A 17,602-nucleotide genomic window follows, 5' to 3' on the forward strand; every position below is an offset into this window, starting at 1 on the left:
TACGTACCTGAGAAGAACAAAGTGAAACCACGGCCGAGGCTGGTAATGAGAGTCTGCAGCTCCCGCCACGCCACGCGAGAGCTTTTGTTCTTAACCACAGGCTCGTTTGTACGTCTTTATGGACACCAGGTCTCTTTATGAAGAAATTAGATCAATTCTGTTCTCCACATCATTATTTTGTTACAAAAATACAGTTTTATTGAAATAGGCAGTATTTTAATGTAAAAGTGGCATTAGAATAACTGTCAACCTTCAGGCTCTAAGTCAGCAACAGTTTCTGCTTTAAGTCTGCTCTGGTTGCCTGTTAGTCTCTTCTCAAACTCTTCTTCACTAATTTTCCCTTTTTTTAATCGTTTCAAGAGTCTCGTGTCATTCAGCAGCTCTTCCATATCCTCCTCGTCGATATCAGAGCCCTGCGGGCATTGAAAACCAACAAATTAAACACAACCCCAAAAGGTTTTCATGCTACACAGCTGAACACAAGAGACATTTACAACTCTGATTTTGCCAAGAATATCCAAGCAGGAAACAATGGCAATTTCTACCCAGGGAATTATGACCTCTGAGAAATCAAAACGTTTCCTAGGCCGGCAGCACTACTGACTAACATCAGAGCTGACAAGCTGTTTCAGTGTTTGCCTTTAAAAAGCTCCTCTATAATTTTTGTAAGCTTTGCCTGTCGAGGTCCTAAAGTTAATTTACAGTCGTCAATCCCACCAACCCACAGCTCTGCCATTTGCTGCAGAAATCACGTGCAGTTTAATAGAACGGGCACAGTTTACCTCTTCACGTTTCCTTTTAGCTGTTATTTTCTTCTTCTTCTCCCTTTTGGCTTTCTGCTTCGACCAGGCTTTGTTCTTTACAAATTTCTTTTTGCCCCCATTTTCCTCTCTTTCTTTTCTTTGTTGTTCTAATTGCTTTTGTCTCTGTTTTTCTCTATTTTTATCCTTAAATGAAATGGAGTCTGTATTAACAGTGACCGGAGTAAAGTCTGGAAAACATTTTCCTCTTAGTTCGGGCATCTTTGGCATTTTTAACAGTGCGAAGCCTTTGGCAAGGCTAGCAAAATCCAGATCTGTTAAAATAAAGATGATAAAGTCAGTTTCCTGCTGGATAAAAAGTTAATTTCACTTAGCAAGTCACAGAAAAATAACCTTATTGTATCATTGGCATTCTATACTTAATACTAGTAACAATATTAAGTCACTTTTATTTATCCTTATGTCAGTTTGGTCAACTCGCTAGTTAAATATTTTCCCTTGAAAACAATGAGAAACAAGTTCATTGGAAAACATAGGAGTTTTGTCAGAATCTGATGCTGCAGAAAGTAAATCTGAGATGAGGAATCAATAGTTACAGCTTGTGGACAATCACACCAGGTTTTTTTACCAAACTAAATACTGTCTTCTGAAAAATCACAGTAAAAGATACCAGCTGCTGCCGGGAATTACCTTTTATTCGGAAGATCAGATTACATTCGTGTTTGGCATAAGCCTGGACGTAAGACACAAATGCTTTCATCCCCTTCTCAAACACGGCCCTGTCAGCCAGGGCCATGGCCTTCAGTTTGGGAAGGAGGTCTGACACGTTTGTCTGGGGCTTCATCTCCTGCATGGGACACTGACAACCAGAAAAGAAACACAAAACCAAAGGAAAAGTTAATTTTGAGTGAGCTTTGAGCGCCTTTCCCCTTCTGCTCCGTCATTTCAACGCTCCCGTTTCACCGTTCAGCCCCATCCAGGCCCCGCAGAACAGTTCACACACTGCGGCTCAAGAGACAACGTCTTCATCTCATGCCTTACCAAGCTGTGTTCTCATCAGCATGGCTCTAGAGAACGTATACAACTAATCCCATAAACGCACAGCCAGACACAGGAAATTATCCAAGATAAAAATAAATAAACCAATAAATAAACCAATGCTGGCAGGGTTGGGGGTAGGAGCGTAAACCAGCGCTGCCCTTCCGCAAACACTCAGTCTACACATCCTTAGAAATGAAAAGCTTTTCCTTACTCAGTGCATCACATATTCCTATTACAAACTCAGTAGATAACACCAGGAGCAATTGTATTCCAACAGTTGCATTTGGTGATTAATAAGCACCTTTATATTTTTTTAATCATGTGCCTCTCCTAAAACATTATTTATGCACACAACCTTAAGTCCTCCAAATTCTGATTCCCAAATTCCTACCAGTAAGCCTGTCCCCTTGCCCTTTCCTGCTTTGGGGTGGAAAAAAGTCTACTCACCTTTTGGTTGATTGAGAGAAAGTTAACGTAAGATTCTTCCATGGGAAGCAAAAACACAAGCGCGCTGCCTACATTGCCGATCCGCGCTGTTCGACCGCACCGGTGCACAAAGGCACTGAAACAACACGACACAGGAGATGCTCGGTTTGATTTTAAAGTATTAGAATGGCAAATGTGAAGTATTGTATACCGTTGAATTAAACCAACAGGAATCAGTAAAATGCAATACAAGGGGTGTGTAGCATTCCCACTCCATTGTTAGGACCGTATGCTAAAGCAAGGGCATCTGGTTTGGGGGTGACACTTGAGCAAGTTACAGAGAGAGCTATGACAATGGAAGTTAAAATACAGGGAAAAGCACCTTTAATGTGAACTTTCAATGCACTGTTCTTAGAAGAGCTCTGTCCCCGCTCTCACCTCTCATTATTTCTTTGATATTCTCCCGCTAAGCCTTACACCAGAGCCTCTTCACACAAATACACAACAAACACCCATTTGACTTACACACATACAAAGTCACATCAATTCACACTGGTTACAACAAAAATTACACCGTTTTGATCTCCCTTGTTCACGCATTATTTCGTGTGTTCACTCAGACTAACTTCCAGGCAGCAATTAAACGTGTTTTCTGCAGCTGTGTGTTCCCAATTTATTTCTGAACAGCACGCTAACACGACCACAAGCAGAGATTCTTGAGATCTGAAGTTGTACCTGGCGCTGCTCGGTGGGTCGTACTGCAAAACCCAGTGAACCTCTGGAATGTCTATGCCACGAGCCATCACATCAGTGCACACTAAAATGCCACTAGGAAGAAAAAGAAAAAGCATATTTTCATTAAACTGTCACTTGAGATGAGCCAGTCTCCCCCCAGCTGTGTATCTACACTGGAGAACGAGGAACAAAGTGTTTCATAACATTTGTTTTTTGAAAAGAGACCAAATATTATAAGGTAGTTGCAGCTTTCACCAAATAAAATTCTACACAACATTATGAAAAGGAATGTGATTTATATCACAGCCAACATGCCACTAAGAAAAATCAATTTCCTATTACAAATTCTATTTTTCAATCACCAGTGCATCCACAGCTGAACATAACACTATAAATGTTTTAATAAAAGACCTAAGTGACTGACAGCCTCAGCATGCTCTTCCAAACAGTCCTTCTTCCACTCTGTTAGTAATTATTTTTCCTGCAATATAAAATGCTAAAACTCAAGTCCTATCCCACAAAGCTGACGAAGAACACTTTTCTGCAGGTAAGTTACAGCATCATGTTGCTTTATTCTTGTTCATATAGCAACAAAACAGTATCCTGAGTTTCCACTCTGGCAATTGATCAGGAGAAGGTGATTTCCACTCCCAGGTCCCTGCTGATGCCACTTTCCGCCTATTCGTATGTTCTTACCCTGGGAGCTTCCGAAACTCAGTAAAAATCTTGTTGCGCTTGTGTTTCATTTTCCCGTGAATGCTCATTATTTTCACTTGTTTAATGAAGGATTCCAAAGCCTTCCCATAGTATTCCACACAGGCACACGTGCTGTTGTGATAAAGACAGATATAAAAGCCAAAGATTGTGCTGCACTTTTAATCTGGTTTAGACTGTCAAGTTACAGTGGTCTGAGACTTTTCAAAAATATGCACTGGGGTTTTTTTAATTATGTACCTCATTTTTATAATCAATATATAATCATCTATAATGCCTTACTTTAAAAATGCATATAAAATTTATGTTTTGCTTAATAAAGCTCAACAGAATCCTGAAAGGAAGCAATGACCAATTGACAAGATATCTATTAAAATGAATCACTTTTAAAATAGTTGTGTCCTCCTCAACACAGGGCACAGTTTTGGAATTTCAGTAATAAATCACCATACTGTGTTCACAATGAAACACACAGAGAATTACCTGAAAAAGACAAGATGTTTTTCCTGTTTGTGCTGTTGAAGAAAATGCACCAACTGATTAAATTTTTCATCTGCTTTGCAGATCTATACAATGTAAAAGGAAAAAAAAAAAGTAAGGAAATGGATTTAATACAAAGTTTCCTCCATTCATTGTGCACTGATATGGACGTAATTCCTTAATCATTTGCACCACAGTTTATAATGTGGAATATTTCTCTGTTATGGATCTTAAGTTCAAAAACAAATACTTCAGCTCCCTGTTTTCCCACCCGCAGCCACGATCTCTCTCCTGAAGCAGCATCTCAAGGATCCCTCAGGTCCTTCTCTAAAATCCCCAGCGTCTCCTCCCAAACCCCCCTCGCTATGAGCAGGACAAGGAGCAGCACAGCAGCGAGTTTGGGATTCCAGCTCCTCCAAGCAGCCACACAAAACTCACAGAGCAGGAAACAACAGGGCTGCTAATTCAGATCTTTCTCCTCGGCTTGGTTGCCGATGTTTGGAGAACCTGCAAGAGTCTTGGAGACTTGTGGTTCCTCGATTAACGTGATCCTAACTGGGTGAGATTGACAAACTTATTGACAGAACCATGGAAAAAGGAGAGGGAATGAGAAACGCAGCAGTTCGCACCATGTAATAGTTCTCCAGGCGCGTGGGAGTTTTCTGTGCGTTGCTCGCTGCCACTCCCTTCTCCTTCACCGAGATGCGGACGGGATTGCGCAGACCGGCTCGCACCAGGTTCTCCACCTCTTGAGTCTGAGTCGCTGAGAACAGACCTGTCCGCCTCTGCTTGGGCAAGAAGTCCAGAATGGTGTTTAAACTGCAAGTAAGCACACATAAAACATAACCGTCCTAAGACTTCCCTCAGAAAGAAGTTTAATCGTTGGAAATAAGAGTTTATAATCAAAGTAGCTTTTACTACAGAGTGCCAAGGATACAGCATCTTCTATCAAGCTAATTATCTTAAGAGAAAAGGGACATCAAAGGTTATTTGTTAAAGTGTTTTAAGCCATTCCAGTGCATAAATTATATGTAATCAAGCACTAATACATGTGCTAATACACATTAAAGAAATTGTAAACTCTCTGTTCATCAAGGATCTGCTTTTCCCGATTCTTTGCCCCTCTTAACAATTGCTTTACATAGTCTACAGAGCAAGGAGAGGTAAAAACAAAGCAGAACAAATTTAATGTTAGAGGTCATTGTCGGCCACGCTCGTGCACATCAATCTTATATGAACTCATTTAAAACTTCCCAAGGATTACTAGAATTTATTACTTACCTTGCTTCAAAGCCCATATCTAGAAGTCTGTCTGCTTCGTCTAACACCAACACGTCCAGAGACTTCACACAACTTGCCAGATCCAGCCCATCTGCTTTTCTTCTGAACAGATCCTCCAAGCGGCCTGGTGTAGCTACAATGATGTTCCCGCTGTTTGCGAACAAAACACCCTGTGGTTTTGTGACTGGGCAAAGTAAGGACTCCAGGAGAGCTGTAACATTGTTATCACAGCACAGAGCTGCGTTCATCAGTAAAACTATTTCAGTTTGTCACTTCTCACTGTTTTCACATTTCAGTGCCTTTCAGACACTATGTCAATGTAAATGGTACCAATTCCATGTATGATCATTTCCTATTGTCTCACTCATGGAAAAGAGTCGACACTTTCCACAGACACCCTCACATTCTCATGCAGCACCACCAAACTGCAGCACCAGCGGGAGCAAAGCCCCAACCTGAAAACCCCAACAACAAGAAGAAAACCGCAACTGCGAGGCATTGACAAAAATTATTAACAACTCACCCGTGCTCTTTAAACTTTTCAACATCTTCCATGGGATTCCTACCACCAATTAAAAGAATCTGACTAAAACAATAAACCAGAAAGCTTTAGGTCATCCTTTGCTAGTTTACGAATGGCAGAAGTCCAAAGGAAAAGGAACTGCGGGCGTGACAAGCCTGAAGTTCACTCACCTAAACCTGGGGAAGTGTTTTGTGAAATGTGATAGCACCTCATCAATTTGAATAGCTAATTCTCTTGTTGGTGTGATAATTATAGCTCCAACCTGCACGTGAAAAACAAAACAAGTTTGATCACGTCAAATTAAAAGCTATATCTAAGTGCAAAGAGAGCACCCCAACATTTATTTTCAAGTTTTAAAGTTTCTTGTTACTGCTACAACAAAGAGCAGAGCACACGGTCACTTTAGGTTTATGCAATTTTCCACATTGGTACTTTTCCTGAAGTCGTCAAATCTTATTGGCATATCACAAAACCATACTCAGAGCTGAGGAACTTAATCTTACCTGCATTTTCTTCAATTTTTCTTCCCGTCTGAGAAGAATTTCCAGTATGGGAATCACAAATGCTAAGGTTTTCCCACTGCCTGTCACCTGTAAGAAGGGAAACAGAGTCAGTCCTCTGCTCCAGAGACAAACCAAGAAAAGCGATGAACTCGACCAAGACAGAGTGCTCACCGCTTCTGCAGCAACATCTTTGTTATTCATGAAGAGTGGAATGGTTGCAGACTGAAAAAAAAAGAGACATCACATGAACAGCTGAGCTGGCTATGGTGCAAGTAACCACACAGCACCTAAATCCCCCCAAGGACATCCAAGCTTTCTGTAATGTGCCCCAAGCAGAGCCCATGACAGGAAAGCCACGGGCAGCGACTTCTAGTGAACCCCCCGCCTGCCCCGAGCGCCCCGGCCCACGGACCCCACAGCTGGTGCCAGAGCAGCTGGGCTGGCCCAGGCACCCACAGCCTCCTTGGAGTCACAGAATCGGTTTGGTTCTAAGAGACCCTTAAAATCATCAAGTCAAACCATAACCTACATCTAGCACTGCCTCATGTCCCTGAGACCCTCATCTCTGGTCTGTCCAGCCCTCCAGGGCTGGTGACTCCAGCACTGCCCTGGGCAGCCTGTTCCAATGCCCCACAGCCCTTTGGGGAAGAAATTGTTCCCACATCCAACCTCAACCTCCCCTGGCGCAACTTGAGGCCGTTTCCTCTGCTCCTGGCGCTTGTTCCTGGGGAGCAGAGCCCGACCCCCCTGGCTCCAAGCTCCTTTCAGGCAGTTCAGAGATCAGAAGGTCTCCCCTCAGCTCCTGTTCTCCAGCTGAACCCCCAGGTCCCTCAGCCGCTCCATCACACTTGTGCTCCAGCCCCTCACCAGCTCCGTTCCCTTCTCTCCACTCGCTCCAGCACCTCAAGGGATTTCTTGGCGTGAGGGGCCCAGAACTGACCCCGGGATTCGATGCATTCTCCGGCCCCGCCTGCCACCCCCACCCCCCGGACAGCCCGGCCCGGCGGGGACCGTCCCCTCACCTGCACCGGGGTCATGCGGGCGAAGCCGAGCTCCCGCAGCGCCCGCAGCACGCCCGGGCTCAGCGCCACGGGCAGCGACTCCCAGCTCCCCTCAGTCACCGCCTCCATCTTGGGCGGCGCCGGGCCCGCCCCGCGCTCCGCTCCCGCCCGGCCGTGCGGAAACACCGGCCGTGCGGAAACACCGGCCGTGCGGAAACACCGGCCGTGCGGAAACACTGGCCGCAGCGCTTCGGTTCCGGCCCGGGCCCCGCCGGCTCCTCCGTGAGGAAACACCAGAGCCAACAGCCCGCTTTGGTACAGCAAAATTCACCTTTTTTTATGGCAAGAAGTACGTTCTGCAGGTCGTACAGAAGCTCTGGGACACCCAGATACCTGGAGGTGAGGAGCAAAGCTGCAGGATTAGGATTATGTATCAGAAAAGGGGAAAGATTCCAAAAGCGAGGTTCTATCTCGCTTATAGTATCGTGTTCTAACAGCGGACAGGACAAGCAGCTCCTCACCCCGTCAATAATCCTCCGCTAATTGTGCCTTTCACCCGTTTAAATTTTTAAAGACTGCTGCGGCACTGAGGCTTCTCAAGCGTCTTCATAAACGGTTCAGTGATACAAGTTAAAAAGGCCCGTAGATGCGGCACTTGAGGACACGGGTTAGCGGTGAGCTCAGTTTATGGTCAAACTCGATGATCCTAAAGGTCTTTTCCAACCTGAATGATCCTATGGATTACCTGTGATTTCTTCTACCTGCTCACAAAGCGGGGTGGCCTTTGGATGAATCCAAGACATCCAAAGAAATACTCGGTAAGTTAAAGCAGCTTTGTGTTGAACTGTTTGTTCTTCCTTAAAGTATCAAACTAAAAAAAAAAAACCCAAAACACCAATGTTACTTTTTTTTTTTTTTTAAAGAATTTGTTTATTTATCGAACCTGGGTCATATTTAGATTCACAAGCAATTTTTAAATGTACATCTTAGAATTCAATTTTAAGTGTTTTTACACAAAAATATTGGCACACAACAGTCGCAATAAGGTGTAACAGCCACCTTCCTGAAGAACTGCTGCAAGTGTTCGCCCGAGGTTGAAAAAACTTTACCTGGAACATGAAAACCTGTAACAAATTTTAAATTAATTGTACAAAACTGTTGTGTGTTACTTGTAGAAGCTCCCCCCTGGAAAAGAGCCCACCCCACCCCCAAAAATGATTACAACTAATATACATCAGTCACAACATAATCCTGGCTCAGCACCCACATCAGACGCTTCTTTAATTTTGAAACCGATCATCAGATACCGAGAAAAGTAACTTTATACAAAAACAAACCTACATGTGCCTGAAAAAGAAAACACACCAGTATTTAGCATTATGCTAATTATGATCAGATAATGGCAGAGACTGCCACTTAACTTAAATACAAGGGCTGCATAGCATCGCAATAAACCCCCAGAATCATTAACCCTTTGGCAGCAGGAACCCAGATTTCCTGAACACTCGTGAATTCTGCAGCAGCGCCAACAGGCTGAGCTTCGGCCCTGCAGCCACCAAAGGGTTAACTACTGCTCGCCAAGCCACCGCACACAACCAGCTTCCATATAAAACCTCCAAAGGGCTAAAAACCATACGATAAACATTCGGTGATGAGAGGAGAAAACACATTTTCATAGGTTATTTAATTTAAAATAACTTTGGGAATAAGTTGATGTAACCAGGACAGTTACCGAGGATTTCCTTTTAAATAGCAACTAGGCGTGAGTACTAGACGGGAAGTTGTCAGCTGTCTCCTATTCGTTATCAGAATAAAGTTCCGATTGCTTCTCCTTGGCAGTTTATTTAAGTGAAGAAGGGATTATTTTGATTTCGTAACACTTACTGCAGGGTTAAAGATGCCAAAAACGCAACAGTCATGTTGGGGTCTTGTACCGTTTCCCTAGATAGAACCGCAAGTACGAAAACAGGGAGAAAGGTTAGAAAAGACATCGACACCGCTTGTTACTACAGCTGAATTACAGCATTTGCAGCTTGCTTGGACCTCGCTTAGCGCACAGACTAGGCAGATTTAAGTGAAAAAAATGATGCCAATTAAGTGACAAGTTTTCAGCACAGCTTTCGCTACAGAAGAGATATAAAAACAATTCATTTTTTAACTAGGAAGGAACAGAAGCAATAAGTTTTACAGTTCAGTAAAGAGGGTTCAGAAACTAAATGACTTTTTTTGTGACCAGGATGTTTGGTAGACAGTGAACTGAAATCCGGGACCAGAAAAGTACTCTTAAACAACCCTTCGGACTTCAAAAAACCTCTTCAGGTAGTAGATTTGTCCCAGTGTCATGGCAACTAATACAAGAGCTTCAAAGAATGACCAAAGAACCACTCTGCTGTTCGTGTTGTCATTAACTGTTGGGGGGAAAAATAAGATGCAGTAAGTAACAAGGCATTTAAAACAAACTTAAAACATAATTTGTCATTGAAACTGAAGTATTGCATATAAACCTCTGGTATTTCTCTCACACCATTACAAATGCCCCAGAGGACTCTGCAGCCTGAGAGACGAGAGCTGAGAGCTCAAGGGGGATGTTTTCTGCAACAGATGGTCTCACCTCAGTTTTGGACCCAGTTTCATTCTCTATTCTGCCCAGCCCCAAAGAGGCCAGCCAGAAGTTCCCAATGCCAAACAGAACCCCCTTGATTTCTCAGGTAACTGTTGCATATTATGGTCTCAATGCAAGTGGGGAATTTCTAATCTCTAAAGGGTTCATCATCTTTGGTTCTAAAAATTCAGCATTTTCTTCCATCAGACCCCTGGCAACAAAAGTCATAATACTGGAGATACCCACAGGTTCAAACAGTTGAGAGGCCAGTACTTTAATGTTGCATTTTCACATTAAAAACATTTGCCCTTTGTTCTCACTGGGCTTCCCCTGCAGCACCACTGAGCACCCTTAGCCATATTTTAACACTGTATTTCAGAAAACACGGGTTGCAACGGAGCAGTTCACCGTATTCTCTGCTTGCTAATAACAGCAGTTCAACTTAATATTTTAAATCTACTTTGGCTCAATTATTCAGCCACACCCGCTTCAAGGATGAAGCCACCAAAGTCTGTCCCTGGGAATCATATCATTACCGTATCCTCATGAATACGCCATTCAAAGAATTATAGAATTTACACCTATTAAGCAAAGATTATTTTGCATAACAGTCTTAATGACACGAGAGATGAGCCAATTTTAAGAAGACTGCAAGCATCTACTACATTGTATGGGCAAATCCTTCAGAACTTGCTCTAATTTCTTAATAACCTTGAACAACTTGCATGGACTCGTACTTGAGATCACATTTTGTAAGCTCATTTGAGAGATGAGAGGCAGTTAAGTCAAAGACACGTACTTGCTCTATGTATTCTTTCACGAACTTCCATGTACTCCTGTTCATGCTTCACAGCTGTCATGGCCACTGCTAACTCGTTAATCATCTCTTCTAGCCTGTTCTGATGAGCTGCGGAACAATTTCAGAAGCATCAGAAAGTCCGTCATTGACTCAAAAAACAAAGCGTTAAAATTTATGAGCAGTTAAACATAATTTCCCGTTGCAGAAGTTCTGTAAAACGCAGTCTGTGCAGCTCAAAACCTCCTATCCTTACAGCACCGTTCAGTTTTCACAGCGCCACTTCTCACAACACGTCTCTGTGGTATTTACTAAGTGGGAAAACATCTTTCTCCACATCCGACTAGAAGGCAGAAGACACACAATTTAGAGTCAGTACAGACCACTTATTCCAAATATGGGCACGCTTTTCCAGAAAAACAGAAGGTAAGAACACATGAGATCAATACCACACACTAGTATCTATTTTGCCAATATATTCCAAGCAAATTATCTTAACGTTACAGCTTTTCCTAGTTGTTAAGCTTGCAAAAATAGAACGACTGAGAATTTAGCTTAAGATCATGATGCTGGCAAAACGAGATCACTTTCTGAAGCAACACATCACATCTTGTGATCCTCCGGTTCCGCTGAAGCACAGAATGCAGCAGACACGATGCCAAAGGGGCCCGGCAGGAACCGGCTTCAGGTTCTGGCATGTGGTGAAAGCAGAGGAGGAAAACACCAAACCACCGACAAGAGAAAACTCGCTTGAGATAGTTCAGCAAATGGAAGGATCAGAGATCCAGGATTTAGTGATTTGACTGTCAATCGCAGGATCTTTGAAACACATTCATGCTCAAAGAACTGTCCACTTATAAATGTATAAATTAAGTAATTTTCAAAGTCTTCTAGCACCAAAAGAAGTTCGGATCTCGTTCCACAGACGCGCTGGGCAATCAGCTCTTTTTAAAAAGCCATAAAACCCAACATATTCTCTATCGAAGGGACATACTTGACTCTGAAGCTACCTTATTACATTTTTATTTATTAATTAAGTATTTCAGATCACAATCTGAAAATTAAGCTATTCAAAATACACACCTTATGGGGAACAGTCAAAAAGAGGACCAGAGAGCAACTCTCATACAAGTTCCAATTAAAATCTAAATTGTTGTGTAAACCACACTCACTTTTCTAATACCATAAGTCCCTTATTTTCATGGCCAACTGGTCTTTGCAATAAGTGTATTTTATCAGTAAGAGAAGAAATTACAGTTGCTGGGATTGTTTCAATCCACTCAAAAGACCCTCAAGGAAAAGTGCCTTGAAAATTTAAAGCTGCACTAAAATTCTTAACAACAGATATATTCGGACTCGTGATTTAACTTAGTCTGTTGGAACTTCTTGCTTTTCGAGTGATATCAAGCACTCGATGCACAGTAATAGAAAACAAAACTTTATTGCCCTTCTAGCTACAGCTAGTGATTTCTAAATAATGCTTGATAAATTGTGACCCAAAACATTAATTTCTTTCTTTTACAGCAAATGACAAGTCTGAGGTTTTACCTCTGGTAACACTTCTGATAGTTAATAACCTAAAGGAAGCTTATTGCTTCCAAAGCTGTGGATTACTCAACACTCACTGTAGCGACGAAAAGCAAACACAGTCTAAAACATCCAGTGCTCCCGGATGTTCGGTGTTTTAGTTTAATTTCACCTAAAACTCCTGATTAATTAAGTTTTCTGTTAGCCAGAAAGAACCACCTGCAGACCAACTGTCAGGGGCAGTTCAAGGACCTGATCCCAAGAGCTGCCACGTGTATGAACCTCTCGCTGAAAGCTCGCGGGTGCTCAGCATTGCTCAGAATCAGACCTTGTATGTAGTTTATTAAAAAGACATTCTCATGCTACAAACAGACGTTACAGAGAAAAAGCAAACGTTAGCTGTTAGTGAATAAACGTATGCAAAGGACAAGATGCTAATGAGCTTTCAAAAAGCAGTACACATACCATCCCAGGTATCTCCACCACCTAGAGAAAAGTGTAAGAGATGAACACAGGTACAGGACAAAAGGCTGCAGATAAAACAGTCATTTACATGGCTAAGAGAAAATTTATATATTAGCACATTTATCCAAGAGCTCAACTAATGCAGGTAGTAGCCTACATAGTGCTGAGCAAACTAGAAATTGGAGAATGAAACTGATGAAAAGACTAAAGGATGAAAGCATTAGTTACTGCAGATGGGCAAGTGGTTCCCTGGTGATTTCTGCATTAAATTGTGTAACGAGCTCTAGAAACATCCACATCCATTTTAGCTATGCAAGAGAAGAGCTGACTAGTCAGCCTGAAGAAACAACATTTCTGAGAATCCCGGTCAAGCTCGGAAGTCCTGCACGTAAGAAAAGCCCCCAAACCCCAGCTAATTTCTTCCCAGGAGTCCTCCTCACCTTCTGTCTCCATGTCTTGCCCCTTCGGAGCTTCCCCGATATCAATAGTGAACATCACTATCTTGGGAGTCATGGTGGACATTCTGTTGCTAAAGCAAAACTTGTACGTTCCATCCATGTGGGCAGCAAACGTGTATTTTCCGCTGGACTCTCGATCGCCTTTATAAATTCCTTTATTATCAGGCCCTGTAATCTGGATGAGGAAAACAAAAGGTCATACATTTTATTTAAAATATGGTGGTTTCAAATACACCACTACAGCACTGCACGCGTGTTCTGAAGTGACCCAGTCAGTTCTACCTTTCCCTCCCACAACTCCAAAGCAGTGACACATTTTTCTGCACAGAAAGAAACTCAATGGTAAAGAAAGCCAAACAAAAGTCTCTCTTACTGGCCAAGATTTCCATACCCAAGATAAGAAGCGTTCAAGAACAAGTAAATAGTAATCTGCCGATAGCACTGGCTGTTACCCAAATTAACAACTGCACGGGAAACCTTATCTTTGATATTTGAAAGAAAATAAAAGGGGAAAAAAAAGACATTCTCCCATACATCAATGCTAGTTTAGACACACATGTATTGTTGCAGTTTCCATTTCAAATGGACTAAGGGGTCAGAGCCACCGGGTTTTAAGGCTTTGGTCCCTCTGGCCACCAACCTCAGCTGAGCTTAAACATCTGAGCAGGACTTCACAGCTTCCTGACTCTGTCCTGTATTAGAGCCATGGGCAATCTTTTAAACAACTATATTCACTCTCAGCAATGACTCCCTCATGGGCAAGTTATGCCAAACAAACAATTATTTGTTCTTTACCAGGGTGAAAGTTCTTATTTATTATTCTCCTATGGATCTGACATCTCATTGAAGAGCTTACCTACAACTCTCAAGAGGGCATTCAGCCTGATTAAAGCCAACATCTTCTGATTCATGGGGACACACGCTGCTCCCAGAATAAGCAACATGTTTTTTTAATGAGTAATCCTGTCTATTCACAGAATCCCAGAATGTCAGGGGTTGAAGGGTCCTGGAAAGCTCATCCAGTGCAATCCCCCCATGGAGCAGGAACACCCAGATGAGGTTACACAGGAAGGTGTCCAGGCGGGTTGGAATGTCTGCACAGAAGGAGACTCCACAACCCCCCTGGGCAGCCTGGGCCAGGCTCTGCCACCCTCACCGGGAACACGTTTCTTCCCACCGAACGGTTTATTATGACAAGTCTGCACCGAGCAGCACAACGGAGAAAACCTCAAGAGAGCGGCTCCAAGAGCAGGAGCGCTGCCCTGTGCAGCAGGAGCGCCGAGCAGCCTGAGGAACCGGAAGCCCCGGGAGCGGCACCCCGGCCCCTCCGCGCTGCCCAGGCCCGACCAGCCGGCAAAGCCCCCGTGCCCGCCGGACCGCGGGCGCCCCCGCCCACAGGGGCCCGTGACAAGGCGGGACCGTCCCAAGCTCCACCGCCGGGCTGAACCTCCCTCGGGCCGCCGTCCGCCCCCTCCGGGCGCTGCCCCGACCCCCACGGCCTCCCCGCGGCGGCGGGGGCCGAGCGCTCAGGACCGGGCCCCGGGGCAGCCCCGCGGCGGCGGACAGGGCCGGGCCCCGCTCTCTCCCGCCCCGCCTCACCTCCACGTCGATGTCCAGGAACCCCCCCTCCGCCACCTCGAAAATGAGCCCCATCTTCGTGCCGGACGGCACCCGCTCCAGGAAGCACTCCTCGGCGTGCGCGTCGATGCTGACGAAGTAGGAGGCAGCCGGGGCCGCCAGCGCGGCCAACAGGGCCAGCACCGCCCGCACCGGCGACATGGCGGAGCCAGCGGGACGGGCACCGAGAGGGCCAGCAGGAAAAGGGGAGGGGGACTTCCGGCTGCCGCCACGCCCCTTCCGGGGCACGGGGCCGCCGCTCATAGGTCGACACAGCCCCACTGCCACGTCCCGCCAGTGCTACGGTGGCCGTGAAGGGACCGTTCGGAAAGACTCCGCCTGAACCCTGAGGCAAGGGCTGCGCGGCGCGGGGGCGGGACGTACACGCAGGTTAAACCAATGAGCACGGAGAAGGGGCGGAGCCGCGGCGGCGAGAAGCCAATCAGAACGAGGCGGGGAGAGCTGTCGTGTGAGAAAGCGCGGCGCGCGGAACGGCATTGGCTGAGCGGCTGAGGAGGCGTTGCCAGGCAACCGTGGGCGGGAGCGCGGGAAGCACCTGAGGGGATTCGGGCGGGAGCGGCTGTCACCGCTGTCCCCGCTGTCCCCAAACCGCTGCCGCAGCCCGGGAAACCCAAACCTGCCACAGCAAGGTGGGGATTTGGGGAGCAGCTGACGATCGAGAAAGTCACGGGGAAGCCCAGCTTGTGGGCTACTCGCCGTGCACGAGTAACTCCAGTCACGATACACAGCAGGCTTGCGCATCACTCAACACGTGCGTAAAACAATTATGTGTTGCATGGCCACGTTTAAATGCTAATTTTCAGTTAAAACTTCCAGTCAGAAATGCAGGTCATGCTGGAGCTTAAGGAAGGCTCTTTTTATGACTCAGCTACCTACAGGAGATTTAAGGACTAAAGCACAATCTGGCTTTCCAGTGAAACATTGATGCGTTTGGGTTTTCTGAGCAAGCACCAGCTATTGTACTCCTGGTGACACTCAGACGTTGTGTTTGTTTTCAGTTGTGTGACAGATACTAGTGCAAATACTGGATTTACAGGAGCGAATGGGCTCACCCCGCTCCAGCCGCCTGTTTGAACGGGGTGTGGGTCGTGTGGAGGGGAAACTCAGCAAGAGAAACGTCAGCCTGAGGAGCTGTGGGTCACGTACGTGACTGGGTGAGAAACTCCTGCCAAATCACTGAAAACTGCCGTTTTTTGCAATAAATTTGGATCAAGACAACCTTGAATCTACTGCTTTCCGTAGCATAAACCGCTTGGCTGCTTTTTCATCTGTCTCAAAGTATTTTTACTCTTGCCACTAGCACGTTCTCTACATTATTACTTACGTCTTCTACGTGCATTTGTACACAGCAAACGGGAACTCATTTAATACTGAATCCTGGTGGGATGAACTCTTTTCTCATCTCTGACTTGGACAAAACGATGGTTTCACGGCACTTTCGTTCCCCTGAGCGTTTTCCAAACGTTCTGCTCAGCGCTTCTCCTTTTGGTGCTTTGGCAAGCAGGCTTTGCCAGGAAAGGATGACTACGCCATTATTCACCCTCACGCTCCCGCTGGAACTTTGTGCAATATCCCGCGCTGTGATAGATGTGCAGATATGTTTTCACAGTATGTCATTGATTATTACTATAAAGCAGGGAATACCAAACTCAGGTGTTTGGAGACCCTTCTGTTACTTTCCTGGCCGCCCTGCCCTGCATGAGGAAGACTGAAATTTTGTTAGTTTGTGACAGAATGTTACATACAATACTGGATGAAAAAGTTTGCCTGAGTGTCACAGTGTTGCATTTCACATCGTTCAAACCTCACAGTATCACAGTATCACAGTATCACAGTATGTTTGGGATTGGAAGGGACCTCAAAAGATCATCTAGTCCAATCCCCCTGCTGGAGCAGGAACACCCAGGTGAGGTCGCACAGGAACATGTCCAGGCAGGTTTTGAATGTCTCCAGAGCAGGAGACTCCACAACCCCCCTGGGCAGCCTGTTCCAGTGTCTGTTACCCTCACTGAGAAGAAGTTTTTTCTCAAATTTAAGCGGAACCTCTTGTGTTCCAGCTTGATCCCATTACCCCTTGTCCTATCATTGTTGGCCACCGAGAAGAGCCTGGCTCCATCCTCATGGCACTCACCCTTCATATATTTATAAACATTAATGAGGTCCCCCCTTAGTCTCCTCTTCTCCAAACTAAAGAGCCCCAGCTCCCTCAGCCTTTCTTCATAAGGGAGATGCTCCACTCCCTTCAGCATCTTTGTTGCCCTACGCTGGACTCTCTCCAGCAGTTCCCTGTCCTGCTGGAACTGAGGGGCCCAGAACTGGACACAATATTCCAGATGTGGTCTCACCAGGGCGGAGTAGAGGGGAAGGAGGACCTCTCTCGATCTATTCCCATTCACTTGCGTCAGTGTTTTGCGTCTGCCAAAAATATAGATTAATTCTGCGTTCACACATGTATCAGTCATTCCAAGCTTGGCTTTTGCATCTCCAGTTTTATTTGCCCTGACTAGCTCCAGTGCTTGACATTGTTCATTGTAACTTGTCCAAAATATAGTGTATTATCACACATTGCTTACAGCAAGTGGCAGGATTGGAACCTAAAATAATTTCAGGGCACATTTAATTTATATCTCAAGACTTATCCAGAGCACCTC

At 45.0% G+C, this 17,602-nt stretch overlaps 2 protein-coding genes across 3 annotated transcripts; both read right to left on the bottom strand.

Annotated features, from left to right (window-relative positions):
• Positions 1–172: 172 nt before the first annotated feature.
• DDX55 (DEAD-box helicase 55) lies at positions 173–7,641 on the bottom strand. Its single transcript, XM_005498261.3, has 14 exons — positions 7,487–7,641; positions 6,636–6,686; positions 6,465–6,551; positions 6,132–6,223; positions 5,962–6,024; positions 5,439–5,588; positions 4,787–4,976; positions 4,161–4,243; positions 3,660–3,791; positions 2,964–3,056; positions 2,250–2,364; positions 1,452–1,620; positions 783–1,075; positions 173–413 (listed from the first exon to the last, which is right to left on the bottom strand). Exons 1-14 carry the CDS (start codon positions 7,592–7,594, stop codon positions 246–248), a joined length of 1,794 nt encoding a protein of 597 aa, XP_005498318.2. The 5' UTR covers positions 7,595–7,641; the 3' UTR covers positions 173–245.
• A 728-nt stretch (positions 7,642–8,369) lies between these two features.
• TMED2 (transmembrane p24 trafficking protein 2) lies at positions 8,370–15,175 on the bottom strand. Of its 2 annotated transcripts, XM_065033447.1 has the most exons (5): positions 14,913–15,175; positions 13,296–13,488; positions 12,856–12,876; positions 10,867–10,974; positions 8,370–9,873 (listed from the first exon to the last, which is right to left on the bottom strand). In XM_065033447.1, exons 1-5 carry the CDS (start codon positions 15,090–15,092, stop codon positions 9,749–9,751), a joined length of 627 nt encoding a protein of 208 aa, XP_064889519.1. In that variant the 5' UTR covers positions 15,093–15,175; the 3' UTR covers positions 8,370–9,748. The 2 variants fall into 2 exon arrangements, with proteins under 2 accessions (XP_064889519.1, XP_064889520.1); XM_065033448.1 differs by lacking the exon at positions 12,856–12,876 and having other exon boundaries at positions 14,913–15,172.
• Between the last annotated feature and the right edge of the window lie 2,427 nt (positions 15,176–17,602).

The sequence above is a fragment of the Columba livia genome, chromosome 17, assembly GCF_036013475.1.
Source record: "Columba livia isolate bColLiv1 breed racing homer chromosome 17, bColLiv1.pat.W.v2, whole genome shotgun sequence".
Classification (NCBI taxonomy): Eukaryota; Metazoa; Chordata; class Aves; order Columbiformes; family Columbidae; genus Columba; species Columba livia.